The 25,080-nt window shown below is 39.9% G+C and overlaps 1 protein-coding gene across 2 annotated transcripts; it reads right to left on the bottom strand.

Moving 5' to 3' along the window:
- Positions 1 to 16,680, bottom strand: pdzd11 (PDZ domain containing 11). 2 transcript variants are annotated; one of them, XM_062043440.1, is made up of 6 exons: positions 16,547 to 16,680; positions 12,105 to 12,202; positions 5,750 to 5,890; positions 5,585 to 5,683; positions 2,691 to 2,751; positions 1 to 540 (listed from the first exon to the last, which is right to left on the bottom strand). In XM_062043440.1, the coding sequence occupies exons 1-6, from the start codon at positions 16,599 to 16,601 to the stop codon at positions 506 to 508; spliced, it is 489 nt and encodes a 162-aa protein (XP_061899424.1). In that variant the 5' UTR covers positions 16,602 to 16,680; the 3' UTR covers positions 1 to 505. The 2 variants fall into 2 exon arrangements, with proteins under 2 accessions (XP_061899424.1, XP_061899425.1); XM_062043441.1 differs by having other exon boundaries at positions 16,455 to 16,567.
- Positions 16,681 to 25,080: the final 8,400 nt, after the last annotated feature.

Raw genomic sequence — 25,080 nt, 5'->3', positions numbered from 1 at the left:
TAATGTACTTACGTATATAAATACATGTCTTTATTTCAAAAGATAAATATATAAGACAATATCATAAAGAAGCTATTTAAAAACAAAAACAAACAAACATTTTTCTTACTACTTTCAAGAAATGGTGCAAGTTTTAATTCTGTTACAATATAAATGTGACATGAAATTGAAATAAGTGTTTAAAAGGTTACTGCAAACACAGGATGGCGACTAAAATGATGTGTTTGCTACAACTGCATGTATAAAAAGCCATCAATGTGCTTCATGTGGTAGATTTGCTTTCACAACTTGGTGCTGCTGTCTTGATAAGCCACTCTAATATTTACATTTTATACATATATTACATGAGAAGGGATTGGCTTTACTTTGAAGGTGGAGTAGTGATAATGGCACAGTGTGTACAAGCATGAAATAGTGTGAGTCACCTATTGTTGGAAGTATGGTAATGAGTACTGTGACGTCTTCTGACTCAGTGCTTCTTTGTCTCCTGTCTCACTGGCGCCACCTAGTGGACGGTTCTCTCCTTCTGCCTCTGGTAGTCTAAAAAAAGCAAGATAGAATGAGCCAGAAATACTTGAGCGCAGTATAAATGCAAACATAAAATGTGGATATTGCAGTAATCTTAAATATTGTATTATCTTAAGTATGAGTAAAAAAAAATGGTGTGCCTTGAATATCTTTAATTCCATCACAGAAATGACTTTGTGTACCCACCTGCAACTTTATTAAGTACAATAATGTACAAAGGTAATAAATGAGTTCACAAGCTTAATGTTGATATTTACAATATAATAGAATAGTTCGCTCACAATAGACAATAAACACTTGGGTATTTTTTACATGTGAATAATATAAATAGTCTATTATACAGCATTATTCACATGTGAATAATAGAAATATAGTCTATTATACAGCATTATTCACATGTGAATAACATAAATGCAGTCTATTATACAGCATTATTCACATGTCAATAATATAAACAGTCTATTATACAGCATTATTTACATGTGAATAATATAAATAGTCTATCATACAGCATTATTCACATGTGAATAATAGAAATACAGTCTATTATACAGCATTATTCACATGTGATTAATAGAAATACAGTCTATTATACAGCATTATTCACATGTGAATAATAGAAATACAGTCTATTATACATTTAAGTATATTCAAAAAGGAACATAGAAGCTCTGGAAGTTTATAGTGTTCAATTTTTTCTGAATTTGCGGGTATTATTGGCTGTAAACTATAATAATAACCAATTTTTCTTTTTAAATCTAACTACAGTACTCGCAGTACTGTGGATTAGAAACCAATTGTGAGCCTTTGTAGCCCATTTAGAAATGCCAAATATACGAAATAATATATACAGTACTGTAGCTAATGACATTTTCTATATGTTCAAAAACTGAGATGCACCTAAAATTGTTTATATAAAATCCATCCATCCATTTTCTATAGCGCTTTTCATAATAATAATCACATTTAAGCACGTCAAATATGATGACATAATGCATACCGTAATTTCCAGACTATAAGCCGCTACTTTTTCCCCTCGTTCTGGTCCCTGCGGCTTATACAACGGTGCGGCTTATTTACGGCCTGTTCTTCTCCGACACCGACGAAGAGGATTTCGGTGGTTTTAGTACGCAGGAGGAAGACGATGACACAATGATTAAAGACTGACTTTTCATATACCGGTAGGCTGGTTATTTTGATAACGTACAGGCGAGCACTTTGTATTACTTTGCACCGTTGTAATATTTGTACTCTGCACGAATGCTGTTCGCCATGTCAAAGATGTGAAAGTTTGATTGAATGATTGAAAGATTTATTGTTAATAAATGGGACGCTTTGCGTTCCCAAACAGTCATCTCTGTCCCGACAATCCCCTCCGTGGTAGCAGGAACCCCTATATACTACGGTAATTACACATCAAAACCCTGCGGCTTATAGTCGGGTGCGGCTTATATATGGAGCAATCTGTATTTAGCTGGTGTGGCTTATAGTCAGGTGCGGCTTATAGTCCGGAAATTACGGTAATTATTATATTCGGTTCAGTTTGTTTTAAATCCATTGTACTTGTTGAAAATCTGAATTTACCCTCAGGGAAGTATTTCTGATTCTGAAAAAATAAATAAATAATGTCTGTTCTGAATAGGATTGTGCTGAAAATCTGAAATTGCCCTCGGGGATAAATAACGTACTTCTGATTCTGATCATGATTGACTTTTTAAAATCAATATTTCAATAATATATACAGGTTTTGATTAAATGTTTTTCCTTCAAAATGTTCATGCATATGTATATATTTCACTGACTAAATAACATCTGAAAACTCACGTTTTTATTTAATTGTATTCATATTCATATACTAAATATTAGTATTTCATGTTTAAGGAATAATATTATTTAAATTTAAATATGATGGATGAATTTAATTTTTTTTTTTTAGTATGAATGCCAATATCTTCATTTTTCCATCAAGAGCAGATGCATTAAAATGTGAGTATGCACTTACTTTTCTTCACCATTTTTCTTGACTTACCATGCAAAAATCAATCAATAACGCCAAACAGTTTAATTCACCTCAAGAAAAAGCTTTTTGTCACCACAAGAATAAAAACCCCAAACTAACGACTTGCTTGTGGTCTTTATGTGGATTCGGAATGCAAACTTACTGTAAGGAAAGAAGCGAACTCTCATCAGGATTTCCCGTGCAGTCTTCAGAATCTCCACAGCCTAAAAACATAGGACAAAATGTATGGTTTATGAAAATACAAAACCCAAAACCAGTGAAGTTGTCACGTTGTGTAAATGGTAAATAAAAACAGAATACAATGATTTGCAAATCCTGTTCAACTTATATTCAATTGAATAGACTGCAAAGACAAGATATTTAATGTTCACACTGAGAAACTTTTTTTTTTTTAAATATTAGCTCCTTTGGAATTTGATGCCTGCAACATGTTTCAAAAAAGCTGGCACAAGTGGCAAAAAATACTGAGAAAATTGAAGAATACTCATTAAACACTTATTTGGAACATCCCACAGGTGAACAGGCTAATTGGGAACAGAACTAATTGGGTATAAAAGCAGCTTCCATGAAATGCTCAGTCATTCACAAACAAGGATGGGGCGAGGGTCACCACTTTGTCAACAAATGTGTGAGCAAATTGTCCAAAAGTTTAAGAACAACATTTCTCAACGAGCTATTGCAAGGAATTTAGGGATTTTACCATCTACGGTTTGAATATCATCAAAAGATTCAGAGAATCTGGAGAAATCACTGCACGTAAACCATGATATTACGGACCTACGATCTCTCAGGCCCTACTGCATCAAAAAGCGACATCAGTGTGTAAAGGATATCACCACATGGGCTGAGGAACACTTCAGAAAACCACTGTCAGTAACTACAGTTGGTCGCTACATCTGTAAGTGCAAGTTAAAATGCTACTATGCAAAGCCAAAGCCATTTATCAACAACACCCAGAATCGCCGCCGGCTTCGCTGGGCCCGAGCTCATCTAAGATGGACTGATGCAAAGTGTAAAAGTGTTCTGTGGTCTGACGAGTCCACATTTCAAATTGTTTTTGGATACTGTGGACGTCGTGTCCTCCGGAACAAAGAGGAAAAGGACCATCCGGATTGTTCTAGGCACAAAATGTAAAAGCCAGCATCTGTGATGGTATGGGGGTGTATTAGTGCCCAAGGCATGGGTAACTTAAACATCTGTGAAGGCACCATTAATGCTGAAAGGTACATACAAGTTTTGGAGCAACATATGTTGCCATCCAAGCAACGTATTCATGGACGCCCCTGCTTATTTCAGCAAGACGATGCCAAGCCACGTGTTACATCAACGTGGCTTCATAGTAAAAGAGTGCGGGTACTAGACTGGCCTGCCTGTAGTCCAGACCGGTCTCCCATTGAAAATGTGTGGCGCATTATGAAGCCTAAAATAGCACAACGGAGACCCCAGACTGTTGAACAACTTAAGCTGTACATCAAGCAAGAATGGGAAATAATTCCACTTCAAAAATGTGTCTCCTCAGTTCCCAAACGTTTACTGAGTGTTGTTAAAAGGAAAAGCCATGTAACACAGTGGTAAAAATGCCCCTGTGACAACATTTTTGCAATGTGTTGCTGCCATTAAATTCTAAGTTAATGATTATTTGCAAAAAATTAAAAGTTTCTCAGTTTGAACATGAAATATCTTGTCTTTGCAGTCTATTCAATTGAATATAAGTTGAAAAGGATTTGCAAATCATTGTATTCTGTTTTTATTTAGCATTTACACAACGTGACAACTTTACTGCTTTTGTATATTGTTAACCTATCTGCCCACCTACTTTCGTTACATATCCACCCAAGGCTACAACATATTACATCTTTATTATTATGACTATTACTTACATAAATTGCGCAGTAAATCAGATATGTAATAAAAATTATAGAGTTTTAATACTATCGTTATACCGTGAAAATGTATGTTGATGACACGTTCTAGCTGTGTCCCGCAAAACTGACAGCGGCAAGCGATCAAAAGCGTCCTAGACGCAATTTAGCGTCCCTGCGAGTGAGCTGGTGGCTAACGTCCCTCAACAGTGCAGCTTCTCAATCACTAATTCTCGCCTCCATGGCGGGAAATTAACTACATTCTTTCCAGTACGAGGAATAGCTTAACATGCTAGGCTACCCAATGTAGGACTTAACTCACCGCTGAAAGTGATGGATGGAATTCCTGCCCTCTTAAAAGCGACGTAATAATTGAACAGTAGAGATGTCCGATAATATCGGCCTGCCGATGTTATTGGCTGATAAATGCTTTAAAATGTAATATCGAAAATTATCGGTATTGTTTTTTTTATTATCGGTATGTTTTTTTTTTGTTTTTTTATTAAATCAACATAAAAAACACAAGATACACTTACAATTAGTACACCAACCCAAAAAAAACTTCCTCCCTCATTTACACTCAATCACAAAAGGGTTGTTTCTTTCTGTTATTAATATTCTGGTTCCTACATTATATATCAATATATATCAATACAGTCTGCAAGGGATAAGCACACATGATTGTGTGTGCTGCTGGTCCACTAATAGTACTAACCTTTAACAGTTAATTTTACTCATTTTCATTAATTACACATTTCTATGTAACTGTTTTTATATTGTTTTACTTTCTTTTTTATTCAAGAAAATGTTTTTAATTTATTTATCTTATTTTATCTTATTAATTTTTTTTTAAAAGGACCTCATCTTCACCATACCTGGTTTTCCAAATTAGGCATAATAATGTGTTAATTCCACGACTGTATATATCTGTATCGGTTGATATCGGTATCGGTAATTAAGAGTTGGACAATATCGGAATATCGGATATCTGCAAAAAGCCATTTACGGACATCCCTATTGAACAGTGTTGACGAACATTGTTTTCTCTGTTGTGGCCGCTTTCCCTCACCTGTTACTCTCAGTTGCATTTCAAAATCATACAGAACAAATTGTTATCTGTTTATTTTGTTTAGAGTTCAGATGGAATTTGATTTTGGACAGGTTCCGAACTTACTCTGGAATGTTCAATGTCTTGGAAATCCACCTCGTTGACTGAAAGGACCTGGTCTCCCTCCTGGAGTCCTGCTCTGTGGGCGTCGGAGTCTGGCACCACCTGATGACAAACAATCGTGACGAAACAGAAAGGTGTACGTCGCTCAACCAACGCTGGGCAGCAGACCTTGGATATGAAGATTCCCAACTGCGACGCCTTGCCGCCGCGGATGTTGAAGCCAAGCTGTGCTCCTGGAGGTTTGTTCAAGACGACGGTGCGGGGGAGGAACTGGGTGAGCTCGTTGTTGTAGTCGGGGTGGTGAATCCGCTAAAATTCATGCAGAAAACATTTTCAAATCATTCCAATATACCCCGATTGATCCTAACCCAAATAAGAAGTGTTATACTAGCCGTTGAAGTACAGTACAAAAGTTTGTACTTAGGGTTTTACGGTATACCGGTATTAGTATAGTATCGCGATACGAATGAATCATATTCGGTACTATATCGCCTCTAAAAAGTACCAATCGCCCACCCCCTGTCGTCGTCACGTCGTGACATTGCTGGGTTTACGAGCAGAGGAGCATGTTCAGCAGCGCACACACGGAGTACTTACAAGCAGAAACGGTGTGTAGACCACAGGTGTCAAACTCAAGGCCCGCGGGCCAAATCTGGCCCGCCACATCAATTTGTATGGCCCTCGAAAGCGTGGAAATATGTGTGTGAATACCAAAGACTATAAAAATGGGACCCATTACCTCCCTGCTTGGCACTCAGCATCAAGGGTTTGAATTGGGGGTTAAATCACCAAAAATGATTACAGGGCGCGGCCACCGCTGCTGCTCACTGCTCCCCTCACCTCCCAGGGGTGATGGGTCAAATGCAGAGAATAATTTCGCCACACCTTGTGTGTGCGTGGCAATCATGGGTACTTTAACTTTACAGTACCTTATCTTTTCTTAATAAATGTATTACAAAAATAAATGTACAATTACATATATTTACACTTCAATCATATCTAATAATAAAACAAAATATTATATCATCATACATTTCAAAACAATTGTATTGTTCAAATAAAGATAAATACTTAAATATCTGCTTGACTCATGATTTCAAAGCAAGTAATCCAACAAACTGTACAGTAAAATGTTTTTACAGTAAAATCCACTTTCAATATAGAGTAATAATACACTATACAATACAACTGTAAATTTTACAGTATAAAAAACTTGCATGAATTTTTACGTAAAAAAACCCCCAGTGGTATTGTTTTTCCATTCCATGTATTTTTTTATTTTATATGCTGTAAAAAAAAATGGTGGCGACTGAGCTGCCAGTTTTATACAGTACAATCTAAGGATTTGGTTTTGTACAGCTTACGTAAAAAAAAGACATGTTTTATACATACACATGTATATTCATACTGTATATTATTCACTGTTAAAATCGGCCCTCTGAGGGCAATCATAACTGCGATGTGGCCCTCAATAAAAACGAGTATGACACCCTGGTGTAGAAAATGGAGAAAGGATGCATTTTGGCTTAAAAAGTAAAGATAAAGGTGAAGTTATAACACTGAAACGCCCTCAGGCAGAGGTGCTTTAAGACATGGCTAGTTAGCTAGCGGTTAAATTCCATCCGCAGTCTTCAGTGTTGTATCTACTTCTAAATCAATAATCCTTGCCTCCATGGCGACAAATAAAGTAAGTTTATTACAAGTACATTATCACTGCAGGACGAGGAATAGCTAAACATGCTTCACTACACACCGTAGGAGGATACAATAGCTCACCGGTTCCTGAATGTAAACAAATGCCATGGGTGAATTTACACTTAACATTCACTGTAATGATACCAAGCACAGGAGCGTATCTAGTCCATACTACTATGATTACATCGATATTTTTAGCCGCACAAAATCTTCTTTCGTTTAAAAAAAATGTGTATTATGTTTATAAACTCCTGCAACGACTTGGTGTCGGATCGATAACTAAATGTGTGGTATCATCCAAAACTAATGTAAAGTATCAAACAAGAGAAGAATAAGTGATTATTACATTTGAACAGATGTGTAGATAGAAAATGTTAAAACACAAAGTAAGCAGATATTAACAGTAAATGAACAAGTAGATTAATAATTAATTTTCTACAACTTGTCCTTAATAATTTTGATAAAATAATAGAATGGAAAATGACACAATATGTTACTGCATACGTTAGCAGACTAATTAGGACATACTTGCCAACCTTGAGACCTCCGAATTCGTGAGATTGGGACGTGGGCGGGGTTTAGGAAGGGGGTTTGGCGGGGTTAAGGGGGAGGAGTATATAGCTAGAATTCACTAAAAATATATAACACTTACCTTTGACTATTTGAGTAGCTTTTGTTCTGCCATTTGAGTACTGGCGAGCGATCTCTGAATCCGGGAACATCTCCTTCACGGATTTGTTGAAAACATCCGCAAATGAGAACGGGATGTTGCTTGCAAGGTGGCCCATAATACTGCGTTGCCGCCGACTTGTGCTTCTCTGACCGCTCATGAGTGACTATATCCATTTGGCCACCGTATTATGGGTTATAGATAAACCTATGGATAACGGAGACATACGTACAAAATAGTCTCCTTTTCAGGTGAGAGGACGCTAAACGCAGCGCCTTTAAGGCACGCCCCCAATATTGTTTGTCCGGCTGGAAATTGCCGTAGTTTTGAAGCAATGCATGATGGGAATCCGGATGTTGTGTGTCAGTGTATTAACGTGGCGGCTGGAATAAACACACGCTGAGAAATAGTTCCATGCCTGCCTTCTTTATGGGTTATAGATAAACCTATGGATAACGGAGACATATATAATAGTCTCCATTTCAGGTGAGAGACGACGCTAAAGGCAGTGCCTTTAAGGCACGCCCCCAATATAGTTGTCCGGCTGGAAATCGGGAGATTTTCGGGAGAAAGGTTGTCCCGGAGATTTTCGGGAGAGGCACTGAAATTCGTGAGTTTCCCGGAAAATTTGGGAGGGTTGGCAAGTATGAATTAGGAGTCTTTGTTTGTTTACTTACTAATAAAAGACAAGTTGTCTAGTATGTTCACTATTTTATTTAAGGACTAAATTGCAAAAAGAAACAAATGTTTAATGTACCCTAAGATTTTTTGTTAAAATAAAGCCAATAATGCCATTTTTTGTGGTGCCCTTTATTTAGAAAAGTATCGAAAAGTACCAAAAAGTTTCAAAATATATTTTGGTACCGGTACCAAAATATTGGTATTGGGACAACACCAGTTTGGACACACCGTCTCATTCACAACACAACTGATGGTCCCAACCCCATTGATAAAGCAAGAAATTCCACTAATCAACCCTGACATTTCGTTCTTATCTGTACTGTAAAGTTCAAATTTGAATGACAATAAAAACAAAGTCTAAGTCTAAGTCTAAGTGATAGGCACACCTGTGAAGTGAAAACCATTTCAAGTGACCACCTCTTAAAGGCCTACTGAAAGCCACTACTACCGACCACGCAGTCTGATAGTTTATATATTAATGATGAAATCTTAACATTGCAACACATGCCAATACGGCCGTGTTAACTTATAAAGTGCAATTTTAAACTTCCCAGGAAACTTCCGCTTGAAAACGTTGCGGTATGATGACGTATGCGCGTGACGTCACGAGGTCAAGGGAAGTGTTTGGACCCAATTCAAATACCTCTGTTTTCTTCGACAAAATTCCACAGTATTCTGGACATCTGTGTTGGTGAATCTTTTGCAATTTGTTTAATGGACAATGGAGACTGCAAATAAGAAAGTTGTAGGTGCGATCGGTGGAGCGGCGGACTACAGCAACACCAACACCAGGAGGTTGTGTTGTGTTTTGAGCAGGATAGCAGACTCACTACAGTGAGTAAGCCCGCCGCCGCATCTAAGTTAGCTTCTGTTTTTTTAGCTTCGAAAAGCTGAATATTATTAATCATGTATTTACATGTTCATGGTTTAATAGTATTTTTGATCTTCTGTCTATCCATCCAGTCAGGGTTTTTTTTTATTTAGTTTCTATCTGCATTTGAGACTGCTATGCTATCACGTTGGCTACGTAGCTAGGTTAGCTTCTATTTTTTTTAGCTTCGAAAAGCTGAATATTATTAATCGTGTATTTACATGTTCATGGTTTAATAGTATTTTTGATCTTCTGTCTATCCATCCAGTCAGGTTTTTTTTATTGAGTTTCTATCTGCATTTGAGACTGCTATGCTATCACGTTGGCTACGTAGTTAGGTTGGCTTTTATTTTTTTTGCTTCGAAAAGCTGAATATTATTAATCGTGTATTTACATGTTCATGGTTTAATAGTATTTTTGATCTTCTGTCTATCCATCCAGTCAGGTTTTTTTTTAATTGAGTTTCTATCTGCATTTGAGACTGCTATGCTATCACGTTGGCTACGTCGCTAGGTTAGCTTCTATTTTTTTAGCTTCGAAAAGCTGAATATTATTAATCGTGTATTTACATGTTCATGGTTTAATAGTATTTTTGATCTTCTGTCTATCCATCCAGTCAGGGTTTTTTTTAATTTAGTTTCTATCTGCATTTGAGACTGTTATGCTATCACGTTGGCTACGTAGCTAGGTTAGCTTCTATTTTTTTAGCTTCGAAAAGCTGAATATTATTAATCGTGTATTTACATGTCCATGGTTTAATAGTATTTTTGATCTTCTGTCTATCCATCCAGTCAGGGTTTTTTTTAATTTAGTTTCTATCTGCATTTGAGACTGTTATGCTATCACGTTGGCTACGTAGCTAGGTTAGCTTCTATTTTTTTAGCTTCGAAAAGCTGAATATTATTAATCGTGTATTTACATGTTCATGGTTTAATAGTATTTTTGAACTTCTGTCTATCCATCAAGTCAGGGTTTTTTTTATTTAGTTTCTATCTGCATTTGAGACTGCTATGCTATCACGTTGGCTAAGTAGCTAGGTTAGCTTCTATTTTTTTAGCTTCGAAAAGCTGAATATTATTAATCGTGTATTTACATGTTCATGGTTTAATAATATTTTTGATCTTCTGTCTATCCATCCAGTCAGGGTTTTTTTTCATTTAGTTTCTATTTGCATTTGAGACCGTTATGCTATCACGTTGGCTACGTAGCTAGGTTAGCTTCTATTTTTTTAGCTTCGAAAAGCTGAATATTATTAATCGTGTATTTACATGTTCATGGTTTAATAGTATTTTTGATCTTCTGTCCATCCATCCAGTCAGGGTTTTTTTTTATTTAGTTTCTATTTGCATTTGAGACTGCTATGCTATCACGTTGGCTACGTAGCTAGGTTAGCTTCTATTTTTTTAGCTTCGAAAAGCTGAACATTATTAATCGTGTATTTACATGTTCATGGTTTAATAGTATTTTTGATCTTCTGTCTATCCATCCAGTCAGGGTTTTTTTTTTATTTAGTTTCTATCTGCATTTGAGACTGATGCTATCATGTTGGCTACGTTGCTAGGTTAGCTTCTATTTTTTTTAGCTTCGCAAAGCTGAATATTATTAATCGTGTATTTACATGTTCATGGTTTAATAGTATTTTTGATCTTCTGTCTATCCATCCAGTCAGGTTTTTTATTTATTTAGTTTCTATCTGCATTTGAGACTGCTATGCTATCACGTTGGCTACGTTGCTAGGTTAGCTTCTATTTTTTTAGCTTCGCAAAGCTGAATATTATTAATCGTGTATTTACATGTTCAGTCACTGTGAATGTCCATTTTGCGTTCTCGACTCTCATTTTCAAGAGGATATAGTATCTGAGGTGGTTTAAAATACAAATCTGTGATCTACAATAGAAAAAGGAGAGAGTGTGGAATCCAATGAGCCAGCTTGTACCTAAGTTACGGTCAGAGCGAAAAAAGATACGTCCATCACTGCCTCTCAAGTCCTTCACTGTAACGTTCCTCATCTACGAATCTTTCATCCTCGCTCAAATTAATGGGGTAATCATCACTTTCTCGGTCCGAATCTCTCTCGCTCCATTGTAAACAATGGGGAATTGTGAGGAATCCTAGCTCCTGTGACGTCGCACTACTTCCGGTACAGGCAAGGCTTTTTTTTATCAGCGAGCAAAAGTTGCGAACTTTATCATCGATTTTCTCTACTAAATCCTTTCAGCAAAAATATGGCAATATCGCGAAATGATCAAGTATGACACATAGAATGGATCTGCTATTCCCGTTTAAATAAAAAAAATTCATTTCAGTAGGCCTTTAAAGCTCATGAAGAGAATGCCAAGAGTGTGCGAAACAGTAATCAGAGCAAAGCAAAGAGTGGCTATTTTGAAGAAACTAGAATAGAAAACATGTTTTCAGTTATTTCCCCTTTTTTGTTAAGTACACAACTACACATGTGTTAATTCATAGTTTTGTATAGTCATAAATAAAAAGTCATGAAAATAAAGAAAACGCATTGAATGAGGAGATGGTGTGTCCAAACTTTTGGCCTGTACTGTATGTTTCAACTGGAAAACGATGGAAGAAACAATGTGATTATGATGTCTTGCCTCTTGAGGGGGGATCCATGCAGGTGGGTTCTCATAAGACGGCAGGAACACCACTGGAAGCTGGTAGTCATCATAGGGTATCTTCTGATCCATTATTACTACACAAAATAGTCACAATGATGGATTAAGATTCATCAGAAAAGTGTACTTCTTCTCACAGGTTGTAGGTACTCTGTGTGTGTGTATTCGCCGCTGGCTGACTCTCCGCACAGTAAACAAAATAACTTTTGTTAGATTTTGCAATGTAACTGTGAGTGACAGGTAACGAACGGCGGCCACAACAGATAAAACAATGTTTGTGTCAGCACTGTTAAATTATTGTAACGTCTGTCGAAGACAGGAATTCCATCGATCCCTCTATTTAGAGAATTTGTTTGTCGGCCATAACCACACCAAAAAAATTTGTAAATTACTTCTATCTAGCAAAACTGGTCATTGTCTACTGGACAAACCAAGCCAAAAGCATGTGCTCATAGCAATTAGCCACTGATGTGTTTATGGCCACATAAAAAGTTGGACAACTCCAACACTACACACAGAGTGTAAATTCCAGGTCGTTACACTATGGCTCCTCAATCAGAGGTGTGCTTATTCTACTGTCACTTATAAAAAATGTTAATTTTTGGATAATAATTATGAAAGTATGTTACTAGATTACAGAACTGTTAATAAAAACATTTATTTTTCAGACAGAAAGTTACAGGAAGGTACACTTCATCTCATGCAACATGTGAATCTTTTAACGGGAACTAAATGTGATCAATCTTACCAAAGCAGGACCCCCCAAGCAGGCATAAAATACTATAGTACAGAGCTGGGCAAATATTTTGACTCGGGGGCCACATTGAGAGAAAAAATGTGTCTAGTGGGGGGGCCAATGTGTATGTGTGTATAAATGATGTATACACATTTAGCTGTAAAAACCTGCTGTACAGTATGTGTGTTTGGGTCCCTTTTTTTCCAGGAACACTAATACCGAAAGTCACAATGTCTGATAGAATTCTAAAAACAGACCACCTCAAAAAAATGGAATGGAATTTTACAGTTTTTTACTGATTGGGACACCCATAATGGGGATTTACAATATCAACTATGAACAACAAAACATAAATTAAATTAAATGTGTAAAACACTGAATATTAACACCATAAGACTTGGTCCCCTACAAGGTTTGTCATTGTCATCCCATTGGGTTGAGTTTTTTTCTTGCCCTGATGTGGGATCTGAGCCGAGGATGTCGTTGTGGCTTGTGCAGCCCTTTGAGACACTCGTGATTTAGGGCTATATAAGTAAACATTGATTGATTGATTGATTGATTGAAGAACATCTTTTACTTCTCAAACCAGCTCCTCCATGGTTGTGTATCTTTTACAATAAAGCAAAACACAACAAAAATGTAACAAACAGCAAAATATGAATGCATAAACACCTACAATATGATATATGATCACTTTTATGCAGAAATTGGTTGTAAAAATCTGCTTCCGCGTCTGTTCCTGACACATGCGTTTGGGTCTGGCTGCTCAGAAAACAAACCCTGCCCACTCTGCTTTGTTCCTGGTCTGAGCTGCTGTGACGTAGATTACTGTAATAACTCCTAAAACACTCAAAAGTGCAGATTTCGACCATTGAAATACTTTCTATATTTCAAGACTTACGGTCATTTAGAATTTTCACAGGAAAATTATACTTATGACTGGAATTTTTTAGTTTTTTTACTGAATGAGCCATCCAGAATGTACATGTAAATAAAAAGTGTGTGATTTACCTTAACTATGAGCAATAAAACACTGAATATTAACATATGAACGTCACACACCCTCTCGATAGACATCTTTTATAATCAAGTGAAACGCAACAAAAATGCAACAAACACAGCGAAATATAAACGTGCAGGGTAAAAAAATAAAAATACAATCTGATGTATCTGATACATCACTAAGCTTTAGAACTTTGTTGTACAAATCTCCTTCCGCGTCTGTCCCTGACACCCGCATTTCAGGCTCTGGAAACACTCTGTGGAAACGCTCCCCACCCACACTGCTTGGTGCCTCATCTGAGCTGCTGTGATTTACATTACCATAGTAACTAATTACATTACCGTAGTAACTAATTAGATTACCATAGTAACTAACATATCATGCAAAAGCGCAGATTCCAACCATTGAAATACTTTGTATAGTTCAAGTAAGGCTGGGCGATATATGGAATACACTCGATTTATCGCGGGTTTGTCTTTGTGCAATATAGAAAATTACTATATCGTGAAATTGGAGTATACGTTCTCACGCACTGGCTTTTAGCTGCGGGCATTACACTACAGGCTTTTCTCACTCTTTCTTGTCTCTCCTTCTCACAGAGACATAAAATAAGTGTACCTTCTTACATACAGAATCAGAATCACTTTATTAATCCCCGAGGGGACATCCTGTCACGCGTGCAACGTCACACGCCCTCACGGAGCAGGGAGGTAGCGGCATGGGTAACGTTGGCTGTGGTGGAAGCGGTGTGGTGCGAGTGGTAATACGAGAGAGAGAAGGTGCGAATCTGGTAACAAATGGAGGAAGAATTAATTCCCAAGAAAAACAGCAGGGGGTCCATCGTCTGGCGGTGGTTTGGCTTCAAGCGGGAAGATGTTGAACAGACAACCGTAATATGTCAAGTATGCGGCAAAAGCGTTGCTACAAAAAGTAGCACCACTGCTAATTTGTAGCATCATTTGAAAAGTCACCTGCTAGAGCAGTGGTTCTTAACCTGGGTTCGATCAAACCCAAGGGGTTCGGTGAGTCGGCCTCAGGGGTTCAGCGGAGCCTCCGCCACGAGGTAATTTTTCCATATGCATGAGCAAACGTAAAAACTCTGTGAGGATTCAGTGGAGCACATGTGAGCGACGTCAGACGTTCACATGCACTGTGGCCACACCAGCAGCACACCTGTCCCAAACCTGACTAAATAACAAGTTAAATGTTTTATTATTATAATCAAATGACAGCAGTCATTTCCATGAGATTTTTTTCTAATTTAAGTGTTTTGGCCCACTTACAATGACAATAACAAAAAAATACTGTTTTTCATGAGCTGTGCACTATTATTGTATGTCTGGGTGGGCTTCCTGCTTTGGAAATAATTTGTACCCCTTTCAGATATCGCATTTCGTTCCCACTAAAACATTCACATGTTGCACAATGAGATGTAAACATGGGATCATGTGTACATTCCTGTAACTTTCTGTTTGTAAAATATATATTTATTAGTATTTCTTTAATATAATAACATCATTTCATGGTTAATATTTATAAATTAAGATAAAATTAAGAAAAATAAATTGTATTTTTCACTAAAGAAGGGTTCGGTGAATGTGCATATGAAACCGGTGGGGTTCGGTACCTCCAACAAGGTTAAGAACCACTGCCCTAGAGAATGAAGAGTGCTTGAAACTCCACATTACAACATATCCGTTCAAAAATGCCCAAGCAACCATTTCCACATCTACACCGTATGAAAAAAATAGTCAACAACAGAAGGAGATAACGTCCGCAGGAACCTACCACATAGCCAAGGACATACACTATTTATTTGATTTCCTATTATGCAGCTCATTTTTATTTGACACTTATTTAAATATCTTGTGTGACATCATGCACAAAAGTGCACTTATGTGTTTTAAACTATTGTAGTGGCGTTCTGTACAAAAAGTGCACTTTAATTTAGTGTTTTGATATGTCATCTTAGTGACCTGCACAAAAGTGCACTAATAGCTTGTTTTAAAATGTCTCTGACAATCTTGCACTTTCTGTTTTGTAATTACATGAATGTTTCCGCCACTGCTTAATAACTGCTTAGTAAATACACTTTTGGTCAATTGACTTAGTTGTGATTTCCCTCTCTGCATGAAAGTTTAAAATGAGCATATATTAATGCAGTATGAACAAGAATGTTTTATAGTAGACACATAGAATCATTATACTGCTGTGATTATATGCATCAAGTGTTCATTCAAAACTAAGGCAGAATATGGAGATATATATCGTGTATCGTGACATGGCCTGAAAATACCGAGATATTAATAAAAGGCCATATCGCCCAGCCCTAAGTTCAAGACTTACGGTCATTAGAAAACACCATAATGGCAGCTACACTTCCCATCTTAAAGATATAAAAAAAATATTTGGGAATTTCCGGCGGCACAGATTGAATTTGTTAAGTGAATTAAACATAAAAGCCTGACATTAATAAAGTAAATATGTAAACAAGGCGCTAGCTAGCTAGTGCTATAGTTAGCTTACAGACTAACCGCAGCTAGGACGCAACAAACCTGCCTCGCTGCATTCATAACACCGTAAAACTCACCACTATTTCTTATTTTATTCCTCTGGGAAAGAAAGGGTATATTATTATCCGAAGAAGTGAATAAGAGCAATCAAAATAAATGTCGGTCTCACCGTGCGGAAGTCGCTGAACAACAAGCGACGACTTCGTCACGTGACAAATGGCCATAGTGGTCAGTAGCGCCCCCTCCGGATTGGAGAAGTATTGCAGCGTTTGGCCTGAAAGCTGCAGTGTAACAGTTTCAAGATTCCCACTTGGAATTGGAATTGAAAACTTTAAAATTACTACAGGTATAAATGCATTTTTTAAACTACTAGTGTGCCGTGAGTTATTGTCTGGTGTGCCGTGGGCATACTTGCCAACCTTGAGACCTCCGAATTCGGGAGATTGGGGGGTGGGCGGGCCCGGGGGGCGGGGTTAAGGGGGAGGAGTATATATATAGTACAGTAAACAATAATGAAAACACAGTTGTTCTACTAACTGTACTGTACTCGCTGCTTACTTAAAAAAGAAATAACACTTACCTTTGACTATTTGAGTATCTTTTGTTCTGCCATTTGAGTACTGCCGAGCGATCTCTGAATCCGGGAACATATCCTTCACGGATTTGTTGAAAACATCCGCAAATGAGAACGGAATGTTGCTTGCAAGGTGGCCCATAATACTGCCTTGCCGCCGTCTTGGGCTTCTCTGACCGTTTATGAGTGACTATATCAATATAGTCACTCATGAACGGTCAGAGAAGCCCAAGACGTTATGGGTGTTATGGGTTATAGATAAACCTATGGATAACGAAGACATATATAATAGTCTCCTTTTCAGGTGAGAGGATGCTAAAGGCAGTGCCTTTAAGGCACGCCCCCAATATTTTTTGTCCGGCTGGAAATTTGGGGTGTTACAACTTGCCGTAGTTTTGAAGCAATGCATGATGGGAATCTGGATGTTGTGTGTCAGTGTATCAACGTGCCGGCTGGAATAAACACACGCTGAGAAATAAGTCCGTGCCTGCCTACTTTATGGGTTATAGATAAACCTATGGATAACGGAGACATATATAATAGTCTCCTTTTCAGGTGAGAGAGGACGCTAAAGGCAGTGCCTTTAAGGCACTCCCCCAATATAGTTGTCCGACTGGAAATCGGGAGATTTTCGGGAGATTGGTTGTCGCAGGAGATTTTCGGGAGAGGCAATGAAATTCGGGAGTCTCCCGGAAAATTCGGGAGGGTTGGCAAGTATGGCCGTGGGAAATCATGCAACTTAAAAACATTTTTTTACCAAATCAATAATTATAGTCTGCAAATAATGTGCCGATGCTTAGTGTCTGTGCTGTGTAAAACTCGGCAGGGTAGCCACATAATACTCCATGTCAGTAGGTGGCAGCAGGTAGTTCATTGCTTTGTAAAAGTCGGAATGTGTCGGGTGAGACGAGGATGGTTTGTTGTGATCCCAATATGCAGACCACAGCGGGTGATAGGGTGCAGGTAAAAAAGGTATGTAATGCTTAAACCAAAAATGAACAAAAGGGAAAGGGAAAGCAAAAGGCAATGGCTATGCAAAACAAAAGTAAACCTGAACTGGCTACAAAGTAAACAGAAACAGAATGCTGGACGACAGCAAAAACTTACGGCGTCCACAAAGTACATCTGTACAATCAACAATGTCCCCACAAAGAAGGATAAAGACAACTTAAATAGCCTTGCTTGCTAACAGAAAGCAGTTGCGGGGAATAGCGCTCAAAGGAAGACATGAAACTGCTGCAGGAAAACACCAACAAAACAGGAAGGGCCACCAAAATAACAGCGTAAGACAAGAACTAAAGCACAGTCAAACACCAACAAACTCAAAGTAAGGCACGACGACCCGGTGGAGTATCATTTTTTAACGTTTTCTGCTGGTGGTGAGCCTCCGTATTTTTAAATGAAAAAAATGTGCCTTGCCTCAAAAAAGATTGAAAAACACTGGTGTAGATCACAATTCATATATAGGGATGAGAATCAGCACCTCCGAGTCCGAGTCCATGGTTCTCGCCCGGAAAAGGGTGGAGTGCCATCTCCGGGTTGGGGAGGAGACCCTGCCCCAAGTGGACGAGTTCAAGTACTGAGTCTTGTTCACGAGTGAGGGAAGAGTGGATGGTGAGATCGACAGGCGGATCGGTGGGGCGTTTTCAGTAATACGGACGCTGTATCGATCCGTTGTGGTGAAGAAGGAGCTGAGCCGGAAGGCAAAGCTCTCAATTTACCGGTCGATCTACATTCCCATCCTCACCTATGGTCATGAGCTTTGGGTTATGACCGAAAGGACAAGATCACAGGCACAAGCGGCCGAAATGAGTTTCCTCCGCCAGGTGGCGGGTCTCTCCCTTAGAGATAGGGTGAGAAGCTCTGTCATCCGGGAGGAGCTCAAAGTAAAGCCGCTGCTCCTCCACATGGAGAGGAGCCAGATGAGGTGGTTCGGGCATCTGGTCAGGATGCCACCCGAACGGTTCCCTAGGGAGGTGTTTAGGGCACGTCCGACCGGTAGAAGGCCACGGGGAAGACCCAGGACACGTTGGGAAGACTATGTCTCCCGGCTGGCCTGGGAACGTCTCGGGATCCCCGATGGCACAGGGGTTAGTGCATGTGTCTCACAATACGAAGTTCCTGAGTAGTCCTGGGATCTTTCTGTGTGGAATTTGCATGTTCTCCCCGTGACTGCGTGGGTTCCCTCCGGGTACTCCGGCTTCTTGAGTCCTTGGCATGACGGTAAAGCGCATCCAGCAGTGGAGACTCCTCTATGGGGTCTTGGGGCACTAGGAGGTTAACCCCTTTACTACTTTTACCCCAGGTGGCCCTTGGCAAAGGCCTAGTACCTGACTTCCCCCTAGCCAGGGATACGGTGAAGACCTCAACGGCGGAGCAGGCGGAAGACGGTAGATTTAAGAACTACCACAACGGCTGCGATGGCGGAAAAAGGCTGCAGCAGAAAAGGGTCCCCAGTTGTCTTGGACGCCATGCCACTGGACCCTGACCCGATTCTGTCAAGGATCATGTGGTGACTGTGTGTGCACCAGTCTCCCCACGTTAAATAAAGTCTCGCACAGGCATCCTCCATAAAGGGATATACCCCTACCAGGAGGATCGTCATACTCGTTCGAGTGACCGCCGATAATAATACTCCGGCTTCCTCCCACCGCCAGAACCATTTTGTCCAGGGTGTACCCCGCCTTCCGCCCGAATGCAACTGAGATAGGCTCCAGCACCCCCCGCGACCCCCAAAAAAGGGACAAGCGGTAGAAAATGGATGGATGGATGTAAGCCTAAGCCCCTGGAGAGGGGGTCCAGACTGAGGCCAAGGGGGAAAAAACTCATAGCCATAGCACACATAAGTATGTGTGTAAGCGGGAAACATCAAACATCAAAGAACATAAAGGACATTAGAGACATTAAAAGAGCAGAGCTGATGCAACCAGACATTTCTACATACAGCTACAAAAGTAAAAAAAACAACAACAACAAAAAAAAACATCTACACTGTGGTGGCCTCTGCGGTGTTCCATGCCATTGTCTGCTGGGGTGGAGGGAGCATGGCCAGAGACAGGAGCAGACCCAAAAAAGCAACCAAGAGAGCCAACTCCACCCGCGGCCACCCACCAACTCTCGGCCAGTGTCCAGTCCACATGGATGAGCGAGGATGCGTCCAAGGAGACCGTGGTGTCCTTGTCTCTTCATCCGCATCCCCTCCAGTCTCTCTCCAAATGGACTCTGGTGTGGCAGAGACCTAGCAGCCGGTCTCCATGGTCAAAAAGCTCCCAGGAGACAGATGAGAAAGAAAAAAATAAAGAATGTTTTTTATAAATTATTTTTTGTCATTTTATTTTCCAAACCCCGTTTCCATATGAGTTGGGAAATTGTGTTAGATGTAAATATAAACGGAATACAATGATTTGCAAATCATTTTCAGCCCATATTCAGTTATGCTACAAAGACAACATATTTGATGTTTAAACTGATAAACATTTTTTTTTGTGCAAATAATTATTAACTTTAGAATTTGATGCCAGCAACACGTGACAAAGAAGTTGGGAAAGGTGGCAATAAATACTGATAAAGTTGAGGAATGCTCATCAAACACTTATTTGGAACATCCCACAGGTGAACAGGCAAATTGGGAACAGGTGGGTGCCATGATTGGGTATAAAAGTAGATTCCATGAAATGCTCAGTCATTCACAAACAAGGATGGGGCGAGGGTCACCACTTTGTCAACAAATGTGTGAGCAAATTGTTGAACAGTTTAAGAAAAACCTTTCTCAACAAGCTATTGCAAGGAATTTAGGAATTTCCCCATCTACGGTCCGTAATATCATCAAAGGGTTCAGAGAATCTGGAGAAATCACTGCACGTAAGCAGCTAAGCCCGTGACCTTCGATCCCTCAGGCTGTACTGCATCAACAAGCGACATCAGTGTGTAAAGGATATCACCACATGGGCTCAGGAACACTTCAGAAACCCACTGTCAGTAACTACAGTTGGTCGCTACATCTGTAAGTGCAAGTTAAAACTCTCCTATGCAAGGCGAAAACCGTTTATCAACAACACCCAGAAACACCGTCGGCTTCGCTGGGCCTGAGCTCATCTAAGATGGACTGATGCAAAGTGGAAAAGTGTTCTGTGGTCTGACGAGTCCACATTTCAAATTGTTTTTGGAAACTGTGGACGTCGTGTCCTCCGGACCAAAGAGGAAAAGAACCATCCGGATTGTTCTAGGCGCAAAGTTGAAAAGCCAGCATCTGTGATGGTATGGGGGTGTATTAGTGCCCAAGACATGGGTAACTTACACATCTGTGAAGGCACCATTAATGCTGAAAGGTACATACAGGTTTTGGAGCAACATATTTTGCCATCCAAGCAACGTTACCATGGACGCCCCTGCTTATTTCAGCAAGACAATGCCAAGCCACGTGTTACATCAGCGTGGCTTCATAGTAAAAGAGTGCGGGTACTAGACTGGCCTGCCTGTAGTCCAGACCTGTCTCCCATTGAAAATGCCTGGCGCATTATGAAGCCTAAAATACCACAACAGAGACCCCCGGACTGTTGAACAACTTAAGCTGTACATCAAGCAAGAATGGGAAAGAATTCCACCTGAGAAACTTCAAAAATGTGTCTCCTCAGTTCCCAAACATTTACTGAGTGTTGTTAAAAGGAAAGGCCATGTAACACAGTGGTGAACATGCCCTTTCCCAACTACTTTGGCACGTGTTGCAGCCATGAAATTCTAAGTTGATTATTATTTGCAAAAAAAAAATAAAGTTTATGAGTTTGAACATCAAATATGTTGTCTTTGTAGTGCATTCAATTGAATATGGGTTGAAAAGGATTTGCAAATCATTGTATTCCGTTTATATGTACATCGAACACAATTTCCCAACGGCGTTTGTATTTTATTTTCTACATTTCGACATGTTTTACCCATCAAGATGTTTAGCTCTCGCCCTTTGAAGCACAGGCCAACTCAATTGTACGCCGTCCTGCACCCATTCCCTGGAAACACTTTATATTCAGTACACTTTTTTCCAAGTCGGCACCGCTGTAGTGGCTGCTGTTGGCAGGAGCTCTGTGCTCTTGTGTCATCCTTTTGTGTTCCTGATGTGTTTCCATCTTGTTTTCATGTGGGGGTTTTTGTGCCTTTTGGGACTGTGCGACAAGGGGTGGCACTTTCGTGACTTCTGCGGATCTTTTTTGTGAACTTCTGGATCTGCCTCCCGGGAGCCTTTTGGCCATGGAGACCAGCTGCTGGGTCTCTGCCACACCAGAGTCCGTTTGGAGAGACTGGAGGAGATGCGGATGAAGAGACAGGGCTGCGGAGGTGGCGCCGAGCGCCGGGACGGACCGGCTTCACAGTGTCTTGGCTGAATGAGCGCGTATCGGACACCTCGGTCTCCTTAGACCAGACTTGGGCAAATTAAGGCCCGGGGGCCACATGCAGGCCCGTTGAGCTTTTCAATCTGGCCCGCAGGACATTCCCAAATAATAGTTTTAGATGTTTAAGATGTAAAGTGTAGCTGCTATTACATACTTGCCAACCTTGAGACCTCCGATACCGGGAGGTGGGGGGTGGGGGGTGGGGGGTGCGGTCGGGTGGGGCGGGGGCGTGGTTAAGGGTGTGGTTAGTAGGGGAGTATATTTACAGCTAGAATTCACCAACTCAAGTATTTCATTCATATATATATATATATATATATATATATATATATATATATATATATATGTGTATGTATGTATGTATGTATGTATGAAATACCTGACTTTCAGTGAATTCTAGCTATATATATATATATATATGTATATATATTAATTTTATTATACATATAAATAAAATAAATACTTGAATTTCAGTGTTCCGGGGGATATCCAGTAGATGGCAGTATTGTCCTGTTTAACTTCTCCTCCGTTCATGACTCGGCCACCGTGTTCAATGGAGAAGTCTGTTCTACAAAATGTACAGGCAACATACATACCCCTTCCCCTTCGAACTGTCCTGGATGAACTGAAATTCTTTTTTCCATTCATTTTGGAACTTGCAAGCGTATTTCTTCATCTTGCTCGTCGACGGCGTCGCCATGTCTGTAACTTCCTCGTTCTTCTGCTTCGTCTCCTTGTTGTGTGCGCAGTTGTGCACTCTACTCTCTAAAAGCCGTAGATGTTATGACGTCATTGGGCAGGCAAGCTGTTTATATTGTGGGAAAGCGGACGTGAGAACAGGCTGTCCCCACTCAGGTCCGCATTGAGCTGGAGGGGGCGTGGCCTCCAGCTCCGGCTGAATACCGGGAGTTTGTCAGGAGAAAATCTCTGCCGGGAGGTTATCGGGAGAGGCACTGAATACCGGGAGTCTCCCGCTAAAAACAGGAGGGTTGGCAAGTATGGCCATTATGATGTGCAGTCATGTTTTCTAATGACCGGAAGTCTTCAACTATGCTAAGTCTTTCAATACTTGGAATCTGCATCATATACTAGTTACTATGGTCATCTAATTAGTTACTATGGTCATCTAATTACTTAGTATAATCACTATGAGATATCTCAGACTGTAGGTGGGGGTTTTTTCCACTATGTTTGTTGCATTTTGGTTGCGTTTTGGTTGATTGCAAAATATGTTGTCAATATTCAGTGTTTTATCATTCATAGTTAATATTGTAAATCCCACATTCTTTATTTTCATGTACATTCTGGGTGTCTCATTCAGTAAAAAAAAATTCTAATTCCATTCCGTTTTTTAAGGCAGTCTTTCATAACGTTCTTAGCTTTCAATCATTATTGTGAGGTTTTGTATCGGTGTTCCTAAAAATAGATATACCGGCCCCCAGACACACTTTTTTTTTAATCTAAAATAATTGCCCAGGCCTGTCTTAGACGCATTCGCTCATTCATGCGGGCTGGACACTGGCTGAGAGTTTGTGGACGGCCGATGGTGGAGTCGGCTCTCTTGGTTGCTTTGTTGGGTCTGCTCCTGTTTTTGGCCATGCTCCCCCCACCGCAGCAGACGATGGCTTAAACTTAGACTCAAATTTGAGTCTTACAGTACAGATAAGAACGCAATTTCGTTGCATTAGCTCGTTGTAGTGCAGGATAAAAGAGCAATAAGGTGCAGGTATAAATAAATAGATTACTTTACAGATACATTTATTGCACTTTTGCATATGCACCCACGTTTTTGGATGTATGTTATATTGTCTTTATATTCCAGCGAGTCAATCCGTTTTTGGGGGGAATTGAGGGGATTATTTTAATGCGTTCAAGAGTCTTATGGCCTGAGGGAAGAAGCTGTTACAGAACCTGGAGGGTCTCTGTAGAGGTTGCCCTCTAGTGGGTTCTTCGGACCACCACACACTGCCAAGAGAACCCGGAATTCAGGGTATAACACTGTTTTATTTGCATAAATAGCGATAGGCTTCTGCTTTCCAGCAAAATGTATTTTCCTCCTGCGTCCGCTCATCAGCACCTCCAACTCCAACACCCTGTGTCTCGCTCCGGCTGCTGCTAATAAAGGCGACAGGTTTATTAGATGACGAGGTCCACCTGGGCCATCTACTTAGCTGTCGCTGTCTTCGAGGCCGGTCCTTGCACACCCCGTTCCGTGGCAGGCCCGCAGGCCACGCCCCCCTCCACAGTCTCTTTCTAGAGTCCAGTCATGGAACACCGCAGAGGCCACCACAGTGTATATGTTTTTGTTGTTGTTGTCTTTGTTTTACTTTTGTAGCTGAATGTAGAAATGTCTGGTTGCGTCAGCTCTACTCTTTTAATGTCTTTAATGTCCTTTGTGTTCTTTGATGTTTGATGTTTCCCTCTTACACACATGCTTATGTGTGCTCTGGCTATGATGTTTTTTTCTTCCTTGGCCTCAGTCTGGACCCCCTCTCCAGGACCCAGGCTTAGACTTGATTTTTTTTTTCTACTCACCCCCCCCCCCCCCCCCCCCCAGCTTTTACCTGTTTTTTCACCTTTTTTGTAAGTTGGCAGTTCTGTCTCCCTGTAATGTTTGATCCTGTTCTGTCTCCCTGTAATGTTTGTCTGATCTTGAATGGGATTCTGATGAAAATCTTAAATTTCCCCTCGGGGAATAATAAAGTGTTTTTGATTCTGATTTATTGTTTTATTGTATTTTATTAA

Source organism: Entelurus aequoreus, linkage group LG04 (genome assembly GCF_033978785.1).
Source record: "Entelurus aequoreus isolate RoL-2023_Sb linkage group LG04, RoL_Eaeq_v1.1, whole genome shotgun sequence".
In the NCBI taxonomy this organism is placed as follows: Eukaryota; Metazoa; Chordata; class Actinopteri; order Syngnathiformes; family Syngnathidae; genus Entelurus; species Entelurus aequoreus.
This window is presented reverse-complemented; position numbering and strand designations above follow the sequence as displayed.

Bases quoted from the DNA above. Each gene is read 5' to 3' on its own strand.
- pdzd11 (XM_062043440.1), bottom strand. From the start codon at position 16,601: ATGGCCATTTGTCACGTGACGAAGTCGTCGCTTGTTGTTCAGCGACTT. The intron at 5,684-5,749 runs GTCTGCTGCCCA...GTTTGTCATCAG, and splicing joins TGGGAATCTTCATATCCAAG to GTGGTGCCAGACTCCGACGC. The intron at 541-2,690 runs GTAAGTTTGCAT...TGCTTTTTTTAG, and splicing joins AGTTCGCTTCTTTCCTTACA to ACTACCAGAGGCAGAAGGAG.